Source organism: Fringilla coelebs (genome assembly GCF_963513975.1).
Source record: "Fringilla coelebs genome assembly, chromosome: 15".
Taxonomy (NCBI): domain Eukaryota; kingdom Metazoa; phylum Chordata; class Aves; order Passeriformes; family Fringillidae; genus Fringilla; species Fringilla coelebs.
Window position 1 is genome coordinate 19,013,655 of NC_140041.1, and position 18,242 is coordinate 19,031,896.

At 39.8% G+C, this 18,242-nt stretch overlaps 1 protein-coding gene across 4 annotated transcripts in view; it reads left to right on the plus strand.

Moving 5' to 3' along the window:
* Positions 1 to 17,535, plus strand: part of KDM3B (lysine demethylase 3B) — a 47,211-nt gene extending 29,676 nt beyond the window's left edge. For 3 of the 4 annotated variants that reach the window (XM_084216075.1, XM_084216076.1, XM_084216077.1), the window contains 8 exons: positions 7,473 to 7,644; positions 10,670 to 10,760; positions 10,843 to 10,973; positions 12,282 to 12,401; positions 12,878 to 13,017; positions 13,351 to 13,527; positions 14,085 to 14,219; positions 16,194 to 17,535. In XM_084216075.1, the coding sequence (XP_084072201.1) occupies positions 7,473 to 7,644; positions 10,670 to 10,760; positions 10,843 to 10,973; positions 12,282 to 12,401; positions 12,878 to 13,017; positions 13,351 to 13,527; positions 14,085 to 14,219; positions 16,194 to 16,274 (1,047 nt within the window). In that variant the 3' untranslated portion in view covers positions 16,275 to 17,535. Of the gene's footprint in view, positions 1 to 757; positions 1,326 to 7,472; positions 7,645 to 10,669; positions 10,761 to 10,842; positions 10,974 to 12,281; positions 12,402 to 12,877; positions 13,018 to 13,350; positions 13,528 to 14,084; positions 14,220 to 16,193 lie in introns of those variants that run through there. The other variant, XM_084216078.1, reaches the window with a different exon arrangement.
* Positions 17,536 to 18,242: the final 707 nt, after the last annotated feature.

The window sequence follows — 18,242 nt, forward strand, 5'->3', positions numbered from 1 at the left end:
CTCTGATTTCCTGAGTGCACCTTAGCATCTACCCCACACTTGGTGCTTTATAGCCTCAGGGAAAGATGCATTTCCTTCCAGCTACAGTGTGTACAAGAGTGAAAATGCTGCATGCAATAGTCTACTGAATTTTGAATGTACTTGATACAGTGTCTCATCCTGAGCCCTACAGCAAGTGGGAAGCCAAGTATTGTTGTGAACTCAGCAACTCATGCATGGAGCGCTCTCATGGATTGTCTGAGGTGCCATCAAACACTTAGGCCTTCAGACAACAGATTATACCTTAGACCCGCTCTCAGCATAGCCACTTTTTCAGATGTCAGTCTGTAGTGCTGCAGCTTAGACTTCTCCAGAGAGTCAGTAAGATCAGCCTGGTCAGACAACCTGAATCTTAAAAAATGGTTGAGTAATTGCTGCTGCAAAGGAAGTGCACCCACAGCTCTAACAGAGGATAATGGCCCTTGCCGTTCAAACTGTATTCTTGGCACTTGGTTCTGCAGCTGCCTCTGACAGTTAGTTACCTTCACTAACTACTAAGAATTGAGGCCATTAGTGCTAAACCATTAGGTCCGTCATCATCTTTTCTGGAGAAGTGCTTATTGTCAGATAGTTTATTGTTACAGTGCTAATGCGCTTGGCAGTCATATTCCATACTTATTTGTGGTGTTTCACAAGGTGCTGAGGTGTGGTGGAGGAACAGGCTGCATATACCTCTTTTGGCACTGTCCTGACAGAAGTACTTTTCATTTAAATGTAGCCTGTCCCATGGAACTGCACATTCTCTGAGTTGCCTGGGCACAAGCACAGCTAGCACATAGCCGTGAGAACTGCAAAGATGGATGTTGTGCCGTGAACCTCATTTCTGTTCATGATTCCTCTGGCCAGCTCCTAATAGTTGGAGGAAGGTACTGTGCAGCACGCCCTCACTTGTCTGACTAGAAACTTCACTGCCAGCTTCCCACTAAGTGCAGTTGCCTTCCTGTCCTGACTTTTTTGGGGTGCATAGGAATCTCTTCTTTTTTTTTTTTTTTAAATTTTATTTTTCATCCTGTTATATTTTTCTGATTTACGAGGGATTTCAGATCATTCTTTTGCAGTGCTGTGGTGTCCATAATCTGCTTTTCTTTGCTAAGAGCTTCTTAGTTTCTGGTTAGCACACTTTGATAATTTTCTCAACACTTTCTGTCAGGAAATACTACTACTTCTCCTAGGAGGATTCTAAACATCTTAGGAATGCCTACAAAAAATGTGCTTGTCAGTTTCTTTGCCAGTGAGACTGGTTAATCACCATGTGCAAGATGCTGCTTGTGACCGTGGGGTTCTTGACTGGCGATCTGCTTAGGGAGTCTAGAGATGTGATTATGGATCTTGTGTCTGATGTGCAGCTTGCAGTGTGCAGCGCACACCCTGAGGCACTGGCTACAATTGCCATGATCATGTACTCTTTGTGACCTGCTATTTTAGCCTTTGCCCCAAGGTATGCTGTTGATGCTTCTGCTTCTTTTATCATTCAGAGGACCCCTTGAATAGGAGCAGACTAGGCAAGTCCTTTTCAGCAATCCTCAAGGTGGTGTTGCAGTCATTGGAGTTTCCCTTTGAAATGTGAAAAGGAATTGAACAACCTTCCTTGTTCCTGCATAAGAGAGAGCATGTGACCCAGGCAGGTGTTACTGTCTCAACAAGGTTATTTTAAACAGAATTTCTTCAAGCAGACACTCTCTGAAGAAACTGTTCTCTGTCACTGTTCTTCCTTGGCTTACATCCTCGTGTACATCCCAGCTGCATCTTTAAAAGTGAAGTGAAAGAACATTAATTCTACCACTATTCCCCAGATCCCCTTCCTGTTTTGTGTTTTGGGGAAGGTTACTTGGAAAAAACCCCTTAGCCACCTTCCCCAGCACAATAAATCCGCACTGGACACTAGGTCTGTGCCATATGAAGATGTTGGATATGATGGCATCCTAAATTGTTAGAAGAGAAAATTCTTTTCCCTTAATTCTTAGATAATAAGTGGCACTCTTTCAGTGTCACTCAAAAAAAGCAATATTTTTTGAGTCCTTCATCTTAGAAATTGTGAGAAATAAGTTAAACTTTGTCTTATCCCAGAATTCACTGAGAGTAATTCTTGAAGTTGTTTTTAAAGAGCATTTTGCTCTCCTGAAAATGGTTGTTGCTCATCTGGATATACTGTTAGGATTCTCATCCTATAACAACCTGGTATTTTATGACTTTTCATATTAGGATTTCTCTTTTTTGAGACACTGAAAATATGGTATGGTACTGGAGCTTTTTTTTGGTGTGTTTTTTGTTATTTTTATCTCCCTGTAGTTTGAACAGATTTGGCAGGAGATGTCTACCAGGCGAGTCCACTGTCATTTCATCTTGAAGCCCTATCTGTGTTATTTACTAGAGAGAATATTTTCTTTCTTCCATTGCAAATTTGCTGCTTAATAGCCAGAAGGGTTCTACTAAGTTAAGTAGTTTGGTTGTTTTGGGGTTTCTTCTAATTGCTGTGTACAAGTGGTCAAGTGAATACAGCAGGGATCAAAATGTCATTTTTCTGTACTGGAGACAGCTGGTTTAGCTATCAGCTTAAAGTCTACCAGGCAATGCTTTCTACACATCCTGTGAGAGGTACTGAGAAAGGTTATTTTAGTCATAGGTGATCCCTAGTGTTTGTTGTAGAATATACTTAAGCTTTTTAATTGCCTTAATGTACCATTTTTGCTGGGATGAGGGAGTATATTCAGATTTGAGATTGCTGTATTTGCTTTGTTATCTTAGGGAGGTTTGCTGCTTGTCAGGGTGTCACATTTGGGACCTAGTGGGAAGACTACCAAAGCTTATCTGTCCGTCAAGCATGTGCCCTCTGCTGCTTTTCCATATTGGTACTCAGAGTACTACTGGGGACACCAGGACAGTACCAGAAGTGGCTGTATGGCTCTGGAAGTGTTAATCAAGGCCATGGAGCCCTCATGGTTTTCTCCTGTCAGTGAAGGGTAGGGGAGTGGACAGATGCTGCATGTCAACCATAGTTTGCACAGCTGGTTTTAACCAAGAGGGGAACCTCTTTGAGGATTGAGGGTTGTGTGGAAGAGATAGGATTCATCTAAGCGAAAAAAAAAAAAAAAAAGGCATCCTTGCCAACAGGCTGGCTAACCTTATGAGGAAAGCTATAAGCAGGAACAAGGGAGGGAGAGTATGACCAGTGATCCAAGGAAGGAATTGATTGATTTGGCGAGCAAGCAGTGTGAGGTGATGTGAATAGGAATAATCCTGTACTCAAGAAACCAAGGATGAAAGATGTCCACTTCAAGTATATGTGTGTAAGTAAGGGTCTGTGTGCATCACAGCATTGTTAAGAAAGCTCTCACACTGTTTCTGGGAAATCAGCATGACTTGATGTCTTTCTGAAGTACCTGTACACTAATGCGTGCAGCACATTGAACAAAGAGGAGGAATTGGTGTGCATGAGAGCACAGCCATGGTCTCATTGGTATGACAAAGTGGTGCAATAGCTCATGCAGGTGTGGTATGGGAAGGAATAGGTAGAGGCTGTTAAGGAAGGACAACACAGGAATGACAAGCCAGAAAAGTAAGCAGAGAGCATTGCTGGTTTTGTGAGGAAGAATGTAGAATGCTTGAAATTGTGTAGGAACTGATGATGAGCCATCCAAGAACTTAGGGGCCAGGATTATTGAGCAGCAATTATGGACAACATTATGACAAGTTTCTCATACAGACCAACTGACCATAAAAACGTGATAAGGCCTCAGAAAACTGGAGGAAGCCCTGTGTTCACATTTCCTGGGCCTCATGGGACCGCCCTGATACCTGCTGGAGGAGCAACACAACAGGTCACAAGCAGTCCTGAAATTTTCTGAGTGCACTGATGTCAATGTTCTGAAACAGCTGATCAAGGAAACCGCTAGGGAAGGGTGCTTGTTCTAGACCTTGTGCTTTCACACAAGGAAGAACTGGTGGTTGATGTGGAGATACGGGGTACCTTTGGCTGCAGTGACTGTTAGATGGTGGCATTCAGGTCAAGATTCTGAGAGGAGGGAGCAAAACAAAAAATCATGATCACAAATTTGGGCTTTGGGAGAGCAGGCTTTTGCCTTTTCAGATACTTGCTTGGAAGAATTCCGTGGGGATATGGTCATGAAAAGAAGAGGAGCTCAGGAATACTGGTTGAATCATGCTTAACCTGCCTTGTAGCCTTCTGTGATAATATGACTGGCTTGGTACATGAAGGGAAAGTAGTTTTTTGTCTTTAATAAAGGCTTTTTACACTGTCATAATGTCATCAAAGTGACTTGGTAAGTGAGCAGTGTGATGGACTCAAAATTGACTGAAATGCCATGTGTGAGAGCACTGTCACTAGTGGTATATCATAGGGGGTCACTTCTGCAGTGAGTAGTACTTGTCATGTCATTAGTGACCTAGATGCGATAGGGTTCATACACCCTTAGCAAGTTTACAGGCAATACAAAACTAGGAGGAATGACTGATAAAGCAGATGGGTTCTGCTGCTATTCAGAGGGTCTGAACAGGCTGGAGAATTGGACCAAGAAGAATCTGGTGATGTTTAGCAGGGGAAAACGTAATGTCCTGTACATCAAGAATAACATCCTGAAGCAGTTACTAAGAAGCAACCATATGGAAGGTAGTTTTGCCTAGAAGAATCTTGGGGTTCCAGTGGGCAAGGGAGTGACCATGAGCCAAGAATCTGTCCTCACGAGAAAGAGGGTTGTCAGCAAGTCAAAGGAAGTGATGGTTCACCTTACTGTGTTCAGTTCTGGGCTCCCCAATTCAAAGGAGGGGAAGGGACCCCCAGAAAAGGGTCACAAAGATGATGAAAGGACTAGAGCATCACTTAGCTGAAGAGAGGCTGAGCAAGTTGGGACTGTTCAGCCTAGAGAAAAGGAGGCTCAGGAGAATGTGGGGAGGAAATTTTAAGAAGGAGCCACGCTCTTCTTGTCAGTACCCACTGACAGGAGAAGTGGGAGTGGGTGCAGAAAGTTCAGCCTCAACACAAGAGAATACTCTTTTTTGGTGTGAGGGTAGTCATTTCCAGTCAAAATGTTTCTGTGGGGTTTTTTGCTTTTTATTAATTCCCCTGAAATTCACAGGAGTAAAGTAAACCTCCCCCTTTTTGTTTTCTTAAATCTCACTCTTCTGAAGTTGAGGTTTCATTGCTGCCTTCTAGAACTTAATGGCTGTGTTGTGTTGTATTTGAAAACCAAGGCCATTTCTGTTATCCCCAGACTTGGGATTTTTACATTCATTTCTGAGTCAATAATTGTCCTCATTTAGGGACTAAAATCAAAACTAGGCCTTTTAGAGGCTATTGGACAATACAAAAGAAGCAGCTGTTAGTTACTGGAGTGTGTTTAAGCAGCATAACTTTGAAGTTGCTTGTATATAGCTCTCTAGATATCTTTGCCTAGCACGCTGATATTACATCTAGGGACGTGTGCTTCTCAGGGCTGTGCTGAGCTCTTCATGTGAATAAACCAAGACCCACCATCAGATCATTGTTAATGTATAGGGCACAGCTTGGAATTAATTTAAACTTGCGTAGGCATGGGAACTGCCATTTGAACATAGGTAACAGTTACAAAAGCTAAAGCTTTTCAGTTGGGAGTAGTCCATGTGCAAGTTCACTTCATACCCTCTCTGTTTTCTCTCAAGTTTGGTAACTGTCTTTTGAGATGGCAGGGTGAGAAGAACTGAAAAGGTTTTGGCAGTGTTGGGAGGATTGTCTATTATAGCTTTCCCAATTGTTGTCAGTTTAGCAAATGCTTTGAGGTTAATTAAATAAATTAATTTAATTAATTAAAGCATTTTAAATGCTTTTATGGGGAGAGGCCACTGAAATGTCTGTTTGGAATATATGTACATTATTAGCCTAAGCATCTTAAAACCCCTTCTGCAAGTGAGCGGCCTTTTTTCCACTACTTGGTTTTGTCCCACAGAGTTAATGTTGATCTATTATTATGCATAAATAATAAGTGAAATAGTAAACAATTCCTATTAAAATACAAAAATTTCACATGAGAAGGCTTTAGTACAAATGCTGTTTCTAGTGGTAGTTGCACATATGCTTAAAAAAAGGGACAGGTAGTGGGATTCTAAACCTACTCTACTGACACAGGTGGATTGGTGGATTGACCCTGTCTGGCTGACAGACCCCTCTACCCATCTGCTTTCTCGCTCCCCCTTCTCAACAGAACATGGGAAGAAAATCAGGTGAAGAAGTTTCTGGGTCAAGATAAAGCCAGGGAGATCCCTTAGGGATTGCTGTCATGGGCAAAAGAGGTTTAATTTATGAAAAAGGAGTTTAATTTATTGCCACTTAAAAATAGAGTAGGCTAGGAGAGAAGAAAAATCAGTAAACACCTTACCTCTCCCCCCCCACTTCAACTTTTTCCTAAAGGCTCAGCTTTACTCTCTCATCTCTGACTATTCTACCTCCTTCCTGCCACAACTGCTGGAGTGACACAAGGGGGATGATGGGGGTTGTGGTCAGTTCACAACACAATGTCTGCTGCCCTTTCCTCTTCACACTTTCCTGCTGCTTCCTCTGTGTGGAGTTCCTCTCACAGGATAGTGTCCTTCACAAATGGCTCCACCATGAGTTGTCTCCATGGGCTGCTCCAGTGTGGGCCCCCAGTGGGCAGTTTTTTCCAGAAAGTTTGCTTATAAGTGGGATTCTCCCTACAGCTTCTGCCAGAGCCTGCTCCAGTATGGGCTCTCCATGGATTTCCTCCAGCAAATATCCCTCTGCTGTAGTGGATCCTCTGTGGACTGCAGGTGCATCTCTACTTCACTGTGGTCCTCCACAGGTTGCAGGGGACAGCCTACCTCACCATTCTCTTCAATGGGCTGCTAGCACCTCCTGCATCACCGACCTTGGTGTATGCAGAGCTGCTTCTCTCCCTTCCTCCTTCCTGCCATCCGTGTGTCCCCCTGTCTCTCTCTCTCTTTCTCTCTCTCTCTCTCTCACACACACACGCGCACACATGTGCATCAGCTGTGGAGAACTTTTTACCCTTTCTCATTATTACAGAGAATGCTACCAGCATCAATTATGGGTTCAGCTTTGGCCAGTGATGGGTCTGTTGAGCCAGGTGGAACCATCTGTGTCCACCATGGGGCAGCTCCCAGCCTCCTCTGAGAGAGCTTATACCTGCTGCCAACACCTTGCCATGGAGACCTAATGCACTTGCCATGGCAAGTCTAATCCAACGCCACTTCTAAGGCAACTGCACATGGCGTGGAACTAAAGTTTGCTTTGACTCTGGTTATTTGCTTGATGCAAATAAAATAAAAGCTAGACATGACAAAAATAGATTTGTGGTGTCTTTTGTATGATGGTAGCCAGGAGTCTTGGCTCTCTTAAGAAAGTTTGGCTGCATATGTAAGATAATTGGTTATGGTGGAGTAAGCATTCATCTTTGTATTCTCAGCCCGTGCTGGTATCTGGTGTCCATAAGAAGTTGAAGTCAGAGCTTTGGAAACCAGAAGCTTTCAGCCTGGAATTTGGAGATCAAGATGTAGATTTGGTGAACTGCAGGAACTGTGCCATAATTTCAGACGTGAAAGTGCGTGACTTCTGGGATGGCTTTGAGATAATATCTAGTAAGTAATATTTATGGCTGACTAGTTTAACTGAGCAGTCTGTCTTGTTATCGTCAACTCTTCATTTTCCCCCTATTTTCCTAAAAAATAATATAAGAAAAAATCTTAATACTTATCAGTCTCATCCAAAGAAGCCATTGCTCCTTACATGTAGCACACCCTGGAAAATACTTTATTGGTGAAGATTAGGGCAGGACTGTCACAGAGAACTGTCTGTACTGCAGTGTGTTGGTGTGTGTAACTTTCATGTGTCAAACAATGCTTCATTTCATGGGAAACTGCCTGTTTGTTTTTTTTAACTTTTCCCAGTAAAATTAATCCACAGTTACCATTTTTAAGAAAGTAAGTAATGTGTCTACCTTCGTTCTCCTTTCAACCTCAGTTTTTATTGTAAAACTACAGGGAACCTGCTCTGCTAAAACAGATGGAGACTTTTGATATGAAAATTTGGATTTGGTGGAATACATCAGTTGAGTAAATTTGACATACAAATGCAAACTTATATCTATTATGGATAGCAATGCTATATGCATGCCTCACATGATAAGACATTATTTAATGCTCGAGTTCTTTGAGAAAACCTTCTGTGAAGTTGGGGATGGGGAAACTAACCCCTAAAATTTCTGAGGACATAACAGGCCAGGTTAAAGAGCTTCTGAAAAGATTAGTACTCCATTTTAGATTGTATATATCTAGATCTGAGTGGTCTTATAGTTACAGGTGTTAGAGCTGTAAAAGTTCATTGTAATGTTGCTGATTTTAGAGTTGTGTATAAAATGTTTTCTGTATTTATTGCTGTGTGCATATTGCCGAAATGGTGAACTGTTGGATGACTTAATGGAATGTTCATTCAACAGTCAATGAAAGTATAGATTTGCAGACCAAGAATATTCCCTTCCTAGTAGTTTTCCAATCAATAAACTCCTGCTTTTGACTTGTTTTTTTATATGGTTAGTACAGAGTGTTATATTTTGTACTGTTAAATTTCATACTGGTTTTGTTACTAATCAGAAATAAATGGCCTTGGAGGATATAATGGTGTGGTCTTTGTGTATTGACAGTAATTGGGAAAGTTCACAAACTCTTCACTTCTCTGCTGGGGTCATGAATGAAAATAGTGAATTTGTATGAGTTAAGTTATCTTTGAGAAATGTTACTTGCAGTTTGTCTCCAGACAGATATGCTTCTTTCTGCAAAATCACCTTTGGCTTTTCTTTTAGACAAAGCCTTTACCACACTATACATGAGAAATATTAATGACCTAGGTTGGAAAACCTTATCACTCTAGATAGTTTTAAAATATATTTTATTTAGAGTTTCTTCAGCCATGTTCAATCCCTAGGATAGAGGAATATTATTTGCTGCTAGTCCAGATAGTTCACATTCTAATTCTTATGAAAACTGTTGGTAAATTACCTAATGTCTCTGACTTCCCTGCATTACATGAATTCTAAATTTTTGAAATATGTGGCTGGCACCCACCCTCACATTAAGTTACCAAAGAGATGTGGAACAGCCACTGACTTTAGAGGTGTTATTGAGATTATTCTATATGATACTTTAATTATTTTCAATCTTTTGCTGTTTCTTGTAATATTTTTGGGCTCAAAATGGACTTTTGAAAGGTCTGACTTTTTGTTTTGATCCTTCTTACACCTGCTTTTCTTTGTGTATGAGATATTTTCTGGGGTTTGTCCAGTTTCATGTGATTTGTCAGATCTGTATGTTATCATCCAAGTAGTTCTTCACTCTGTCCTTTCTGAATAGCCTTTCTACAAGCTGCTTCTTCTTTAGAGCAAAGATTCTTGATGAATTCAAAATCTTGAATATGGGAAGTTGTGAAACATCTTGAAATTCAAGTCCTTGAGCTTTTCAGTTCACTCGCCTCTCTAAAATCTGTAGCTTATCAAAGTTTCTCTTTAAATTAGTCACTTCAGTTTACATATCTCTGGTTCTTATTTCCTTTTAATTTCAAGAAGATTTTTTTTATATTGCTAACTCAGGCTGTCTTCTGTAGTCTGTTGATATGTAACACAAATGTGATTCACAGGTCTCCAAGTCCTAATTTCTTAGATATGCTTTCTCTTCCGATGCTGTCAGGAGCTCTGCTAGATCAGTTTGGCTGACAATTCTCAGTAAGGTAGGAAGCAGTTAAGGGTGTTACTCTCTGGGGAAATGGGGATGCTAAGGTCTTAAGACTGCTGTACACCTAGTTTTTTAATTGGTGGCTTTTTGTAGAGTTGTGAAAAATCTGGTAGAAGAGTGAACTATGGATTTCTCTAAATGTTACAGTAGGTTTTCAGTTACTTGTGTACCACTTCCAGATAGACTGTCTTAGCCCTAAGATCTGAGGTAGAACAGCAGTTGATATGGTTACTGCTGTCGTAGCATACATCCACTGTTGCATATGTAATGCCATCTTTCTGTGCTGCTCGCTTTCTGTTTCCAGTCAGGACTCCTGTAAAAGTCTTAAAGTGAAGGAAAAATGTTTGGTTTTGGCACTCTGCTAATTTGAGTTCCTCTAGCAAAGAAGAGTTAAAGAAACCTAAAGGCTGTCTTCCTTTGCGACCAGCTGCCTTTTACCTTTTTTGAATGTAGTGTACGATTGTTTCTTGCTTTACACTGAAGTAAGGATTGATTTCAGAACAAGAACCAATAACTTTAATTTTATAGAAGTACCCCTTCTCTTGAAATTAATAATAAAACTCCCATAGACTTTGGTAAAAGGAGTAATCAAGAATGTTTTGGAAAGGCTTTTGAATCTGAATAAAAACTATTCTAAAACTTAGCAGCTGTGCAAGATCTGTCAAACTTCTGCTGTCAGTGATTATATCTGTGTATGTATACTTATATAGTTGTTAAAGTGTTGTCGGTCATACTATGATATTGCTTTGAAGCCCAAAACAATACCAGGATCCATTTTGCTGTGCATTGTAAGAGGTACAAAAACCCTTACAGCTTTAACAAGGTAGTGGACTGTGGTAAAAAGATACTACGTGAAGAAATCTTAATTTTTTTCTTGCAGAACGGCTCAGGTCAGATGATGGTCAGCCAATGGTACTAAAGTTAAAGGATTGGCCTCCAGGGGAGGACTTCAGAGATATGATGCCTACAAGGTAAGTAACCTTTAGTATCAGTGCTGACAGGACTGCTGTAGGTGCTACAGGAGGATAACCCGCCTTTGTCTTTGTTCTCTAGGTTTGAGGACTTGATGGAAAATCTTCCTCTTCCTGAATATACCAAGAGAGATGGCAGACTGAATTTGGCTTCTAGGCTGCCAAGCTACTTTGTCCGTCCTGACTTGGGTCCCAAAATGTACAATGCGTATGGTATGTGAGTATAGGTCTGCAGATATTGGTTTTTGTGACTCTTTATTACACTTAGGGCAAATACAAGGCTGTGGCATTACACAAGGCTATGGCTGTGGCAAAACTCAGTGCTTATCCTAGAACCTGCTGTTTCTTTTTTTTTTCATTTAGTCCTGCAAATCTATTCTTACATTAGCCCTCTCTCTGTCAGATGTGCCCTTTTCTGCCTTGCATATCCAAGAGATAGATGTACATACAGTAAGTTAAGTTTGCAAACAATTATTAATACATACAACAGGCATAATACCAATACAGGGTTCAAGGAAAAGTTAGTATGTGTTTGAGAGCAACTGAAGTATTTAAAATTACCCACCTTCTGGGGACTTTGACCTGTTTCTAGTCTGTTATGATAGGTACTGTTCAGTGAGTTGAGTTCCTAACTTCAGAAGCTTGTATTTTAAACAGAAAATAGATAAATATGATCGTGATCCTAAAAACTCTTGTGGGCGCACACTTGTGTTACTGTTTCCTGATACAAAGTTTTGGGGTTTTTTTTTATAATATTCTGGATCCCTGACATGTTACTTGCTAGAGATGGTTAAGCAAAGGTAGAAAGAGAGGGTGCTATTGAAAGACCAGAGAAAAAAAAAAGAACATGTTAATAAGAAGGTCAAAGAATTAAGAAGCAAACATTTGAAATCTTTCTCCATTACTTACAGTAACTTGAGAGACATAAGTTCCTTCAACATGCAAAGGTACAAGCAATTAAGTCTGCAGGTGTTTCTTCTTACTGAATTGTAATCTGAATTGTTAATGATGAGTTGATCACTAACCGCTGTGAATTCAACTGGTCATGGATTTTGCAGCTGGTATGAGAAAATAAAAAATGGCTGGAGGCTTATACTTCTAACAGACCATTGACTTGCTGCACACAGTAGGATGCTAATGCCACTTAAAGCAGTTCTCTCATGCCTCCAAGCATAGGAAGACTTGCTTTGTGCTTATGATAGCTAAGTTCTCTAGTACAGGCTGTATAAACGACTCTCAGAATTGTAAAGTACAAGGTCTGGCTTTGGTGTTAAAATGCTTGTTTTCTCATGACTTGGGTAAATGAGGTTTCTGTTTTCATGTAAAATAAAAATACTGGTTATCAGTAAACTTTTTACTTACGCTACACATGACATAAATATACCTGTTTCAGTTGGTGTTTGACTTTGTTTTCTGCTCTCATTGCTGTACAAAGTTAGCTTTCCAGACAGATTTTTCAGCTAGGCTATTTCTAGAAGAGATTAGTCACAGAATTTTATTTTATTTTGCGCTCTATTATAGGCTTAATTACTGCAGAAGACAGACGAGTTGGTACCACAAACCTGCACTTGGACGTCTCTGATGCTGTTAACGTCATGGTGTATGTTGGGATTCCCATTGGGGAAGGGAGCCATGATGATGGTAATGCTTAAGGAAAGCTATTTTCTGTACACTAAAAATCAATTGTGTTTGTAAGAAGAGTATCTTTTATTATTTAAGGTTGTCATTTCTAAGATAATTCAGATATACAATTTGATACATTTGCAGCGCATAATTAAAAGTGCAGTAATGCTTCATTAGTTTCCAACTGTGAGAGCAGCAGAGTTTTGCAAGAAATTAGGTACATTCCTGAAGAAAAAAGGAGAAAGAGTAGCTTATTCCCCTTTCTTCTCCTTTTATTTGAATAATTGTAGCTTAGTTTAAATTCAATACCGAGCTGTGTGATTAGCTGTCAATTGACACATTCACTGAATTCTGTTAAAATGAAGCTTGATGGCATTAGAAAGGGCACTATATGATGCCACAGATGCAGTGTGACTGAATTTAGTAGCTCAAAATGCTCTTTCCTCTCTTCTGTGTCAAAAAATGAGCAGCTTTTACATGGATTCCCCTTTCAGAGGTTCTGAAAACAATTGATGAGGGAGATGCTGATGATGTAACAAAGCAGCGAATCCATGAAGGAAGAGAGAAACCTGGAGCATTGTGGCACATCTATGCTGCCAAGGATGCTGAAAAGATACGGGAACTTCTCCGGAAGGTATGCTGGTTGCAAAGAAAGCTTGAGCTTACAGGGTTCCTTGACTAGCTTGCTTATAGCACCTGAATGATTCAAATTGCTGTCAACATGAAGTGCGTAGGTATTGCACTTCTGTCTTTGAGGGCACTGATAGTTACTATGTTCACAGGTTTTCAGCCTGGTCTGGAATCTTCATACTAATGCATGTTGCTGTTTAAGACCTAAATGACCTTAATGAAAATAATGTTCTACCTTGAAACAGTTTGTTAAGTTTTTAGGTACAGACCATTTTGTGAGCCAGCAATATCAAGGTGCTGTGTCATGGTTTCCTTCCACCCCATATCTTGACCCTAGGTTGGAGAAGAACAAGGCCAAGAAAATCCTCCAGATCATGATCCCATTCATGACCAAAGTTGGTACTTGGACCAGACCTTACGTAAGAGACTATATGATGAGTATGGTGTGCAAGGCTGGGCAATAGTGCAGTTCCTTGGCGATGCCGTGTTCATTCCTGCAGGTGCTCCCCATCAGGTAACTATACCAACTCTAGGCCATATTGACAGATAGAATTGAATTGGAGGCACAACAGCTGCAGCTTTAAAATAACTGGTAATTAATATTGCACACTTAAAGTTTTTTTTTCCTACAAATGCAGTTCTTATATTACTAAAAGTTATGTAAATATATGAATGATGTGTACATAACTGTGATGAAATTACAGGGGGAAAAAAAAGCTGGGGTGAATGGAGGGAAAGCATTTCTGTGTAGTGAAACTTCAGCCAAGGAAACCAAATTCAAAGGTTAAGAGAACTTGCTTTGGGGAACACTAATGTATATGGGAGAACAGGAAACCTGTTAAATGTCATGTATTTTGTTCTCATTTTACTATTAGATACAACTCTGTCAGTTTCTGGTTTTCATGAGTAAATGTAGCAGAGCCTAAATATGGGGGGGGGGGGGGCGGTTATTGGGGGTTTCTGTGGGTTTAGTTTTTGTTGTTGTTGATGTTTCTTTTGTGTTTTGGGGTTTTGTTTTGTTTTGTATGGTTCATTGTCTTTATATATCAGTCATTTGATATGGGTTTTTAGGTTCATAATTTGTACAGCTGCATTAAAGTGGCAGAAGATTTTGTATCTCCCGAACACGTGAAGCACTGCTTCCGTCTGACACAGGAGTTCAGGCATCTGTCTAATACTCATACAAACCATGAGGATAAACTGCAGGTAACCATTTTTTGTCAGTAAACATTAAATACATCCTGTTTGGCCAGCTTACTTCAGTACTAGAAATGTATGTCTAAGGAAACAGTAACAACTTCCCACAAATCTGGAGGTTCTCATTTGATAGGTACATTACTTAAGTACTAAATTAAATTAAGTACTTCTGTCTACAGTACTATGTAAACAAAAATTAATAATAGACTTCTGCATTTCCAGAGAACTTTCCCCCATTAGACTAATGCACATATTGGTATTAATAAGTTTTTGAACGGCTGAATCCTAATGACAGCATAACAGACCAGAAGAAAAAAAAAATCTTACAAAGGAAAGAGCAGTGCTTTGTTTTGAAGAGATTTTTTTTTTGACCAAGTACACTTAAGTTTGTTTCTTTATTTCCTAAAGGAAAACTCCTCTGAAAGCCAATGTTTTATTTAAGTCAGGGACATGGTTTAGTGATGGACTTGGCAGTGTTAGGTGTGTGGTTGGATTCAATGATCTTAAAGGTCTTGTCCAACATATGTTAGTCCTAAAATTAAATGTGATTTGGTTTGAGGAACCGTGACTGCTTCAACTAATAATTATGCACAAACATAATAGATACACAAGGACACAGGATGTAAGACAGTAAGTTCTACAGAGAGAAGACCATAGGAGATCTTGTTGGATTTTGTCTAATGCTTCTGAAGCAACTTTAGTAACTGCTCAGTTTGCAGATTTTGTCGTCAGCATTTTTTGTGTATCAGTAATTACATGTATGTGAAAGGAAGGAGGGTGGAGATCTGCAGAATGGCTGTCCTCATCAAAGTACACAGTATATGGTTACTCTCCAGAATGTCACCCAAGGATGTCAGAATCTACAATGTTAATTCTCTCATACCAATTCAGTGAAAGTTTGCTATAAATTTCTATGTGAATTTTCATGGGATTATAAAGGAAAGCAGAAGTAGTATCAACTCTCATTCTGGCATCTGACACTGTACCTCTTCAGCTGTGATGATACAAATGCGGAAATGTTTCTGTAAATTAAGAGGTTGCAAATGAATAATGCTTATTATTAAAAAAAAAAACAAACCAAGAAACAAAAACCCACAAAGTGCAACTCAGTAATACTGTGAAAAGGAATACTGGTTGTATTTGTCTCAGTCGTTTTTTTTTTTTAAAAAAAGTAATTTTCAATGTATATTTTTATATAAACCTCTGTCTATATTTTTATATGTTAAAATACACAGAGACAATAACAGCTGCATAAATTATACCAAAAATGAGGTCACATGTACATCAGGAAAAGATGATGGTGGTTGGCTGTTAGTTGAGCAAGTGCAATTGAGCCACTCACTTAGGAGGTTCTGTTCAGCACCTGGAAACAGAATTCAAATAAACTTAGATCAGAAAAAATCAGAAACTAGACAGAACTTTGATTCTTTAATAGGTAACTGTGAAAAAGATAGCAGTGAGTACTAGTGGATTTCTCATCTTGGGCTTGTCTCTCTGCAAGATTGACAAATTTGAAGTATTTCTAGCCTCCATGCAAAGACAGCAGGATGATTTGTTGCATCATCTTAATTTTCATAGGATTAAACCATATAATTTTCTTGCATCTTTCAGATTTGATTCACGTGAGTCTCTAAGTGACTTGGATCACAAGGACTTTTTCAAAATAAACTCATATATATATAACTTTGTATAACTGCACTTCCTCCTAGCTCTCACAAGAGAAGGAATTATCTTAACACAACACGAATAAATATATGTTGCTGGGTGACCAGAAAATGAGTTAATAAATCAGTGCAGGTGTCTAAGATACTTGTCGTCTGTGACAGTTAAAATTTGTGCTGTTGGTATTCTGAAGCAAAATAGTATATATTTTATGTATACTTGCCAACTATTACAAATTCAGCTGTCAAAATTGACTGCATAGCTATGTAAGACTCTCCTTGTTAGTCTGTAGAAGTTGATTTTTTTTTTTTCCTGTTGCAGGTGAAGAACATTATCTACCATGCAGTGAAAGATGCTGTTGGCACACTGAAAGCTCATGAATCTAAACTAGCTAGATCGTAGGAATTGCTAATTCCAAATGCCATGTCAAGTAGGCCTTTTGCTCACGGTATATACAGGGACTGCACACGACTGCCTCTGCAGGAGCAAAAGCTTCTCACTGGGAGCTGGTGTGGTCAGTATTACACTCTTCAGCCACTGTTTTCTACGCTGCCTCAACACTGAAGGTCTAATGGAAGGTCACACTCTTAAATGCAGAATTCCAGATTCTAAAAGGTGCCATATCCCTTTCCTGTGGCCTTTTGCAAATTGAAAGAACATGGAAACCACTTGGTGTTCCTGCATATTACGATCAAAAATGGTAGAAAGAGTGTGGATGGTTTTTTCCCTCATGCCTACTTAGTCTCCACAAAGTTAGAGAGAACGTGTTGGAGGTGGGTTGTCCTACTGCAGACTTGGTTGATAACTGCTGAAAGAATGTGACCGACAGTAGCCCAACTGCAGAAATTCAAACTAACTCCCTGTGTGAGATACTGGCCAAGGAAAAGGATAAAGCTATTCTCTGCACTCCCCTTCTTCTAGCCGTTTCTCTATACACTGTAGAGTTGCAGAACTAAAGGGAGAATCCACTTTTTTTCCCCAGGGAGACTCCAGAAATAAGAGAATTGTGTATTTAGTGAAAAAATAGGTTTGTAGTGAAACAGTTAATATTTCATGAAAGTAGATATTTTTAGTATTTTTGAAGTACCACAATTGTTCCTGGATTTTCAAGGAAAGGTGTATTACATTTAGTCTTCCTTTCAATAAAATCAAGAAGTGGTTTTTAAAAAGCAGTCCAAAATAGCACAAAAACAGCCAAAGGAGAATTGAATAGAAATTGACATCCCACCTCCCTTCCCCATATTACCTCACCTATCTTCCCTGCTCTCTCTACATCACCCTGCTTCCTCAGAATGAAAAGTAAAAAGGAGTATAAACCCTGTTCTCAGAAGGAGATGTTGTACATCTCTCCCTGCACTGGTGACTGGAGGCAATATTCACCCAATACCAGTGCTACCTGAAAACATCTATAAAACATATATCCTTTCCAAAGTGAAGGAAAAGTTAACTTTTGGTGTCAACTTTGTCCAGAACTATTTTAAGTAAAATGTTCCTGCTTGATAGAACTGTATTCAGAATTTACTAATGTCAGCATTGATGCAATGGATTTCATTGTCCAGGTACATGGGGAAATGTATTGACTTTATCTCCAGCTGTACTGTAGTGCCACTTGCAGGCCTGTTAATATGTTCACGGTTATTTCATTTTTTAAAAAATAAAAGTCATTTACTGTAACAGCCTGGGCAGTTTTTTTCATACCTGTACACTGATCTTCCTGCCTTGAGGTTGTCTCAGCCTCTGCCCCTGGTAGTGTAGGCTGCCTGCTAATTTTGACCTGCTGTGTTTGGCCAGAAGGCTCGTGTGGTTTAGGGCATCCCAAGTATGTGCTGGGAGTATGTGCTGCCAAGCTGCCTGCTAATTTTTGATTCTTCAAGGTAGTTTGGGTAGAGGATTTGTCTTGTCATAAAAAACATCTCTTGTACTGTGCTTCCCGTCTCTATCTTCCTAGCAGCTTCCCGTCTTTGTCTTCCCAGCAGGTCCAGAGATGGCCTCTCCAATGGAGATATGGATGGGCTGGTAAAAGTTCTGTGGTTTCTGACCTTGGAGGTTGTGATGGCAGCAGCAGTTCTGTTCACTGACATGTGGCATTCTAGCAGCTTCTCAGTTTGGTTATTAGATGCGAAGTCCAGTCACAGGCCTTTGCTGCCTCATACCCTTGCAGCTATCCTGTGAATATGGGCTCATTTATCTGCTAGAGATAAAAAGGGTTATTCCAGGTGGATGAATCATTCAGCTTCACTGTATTCTGTTGTGTACAATTTCTTGTGCACATCTGTTGTACTCTGTGCATACAGATTAATTATAGCTGAGATGTTTCCCTCATTTGTGTGTATAAGCATTAGAATTGGATAAAGATCAAAAGGGTAGAGA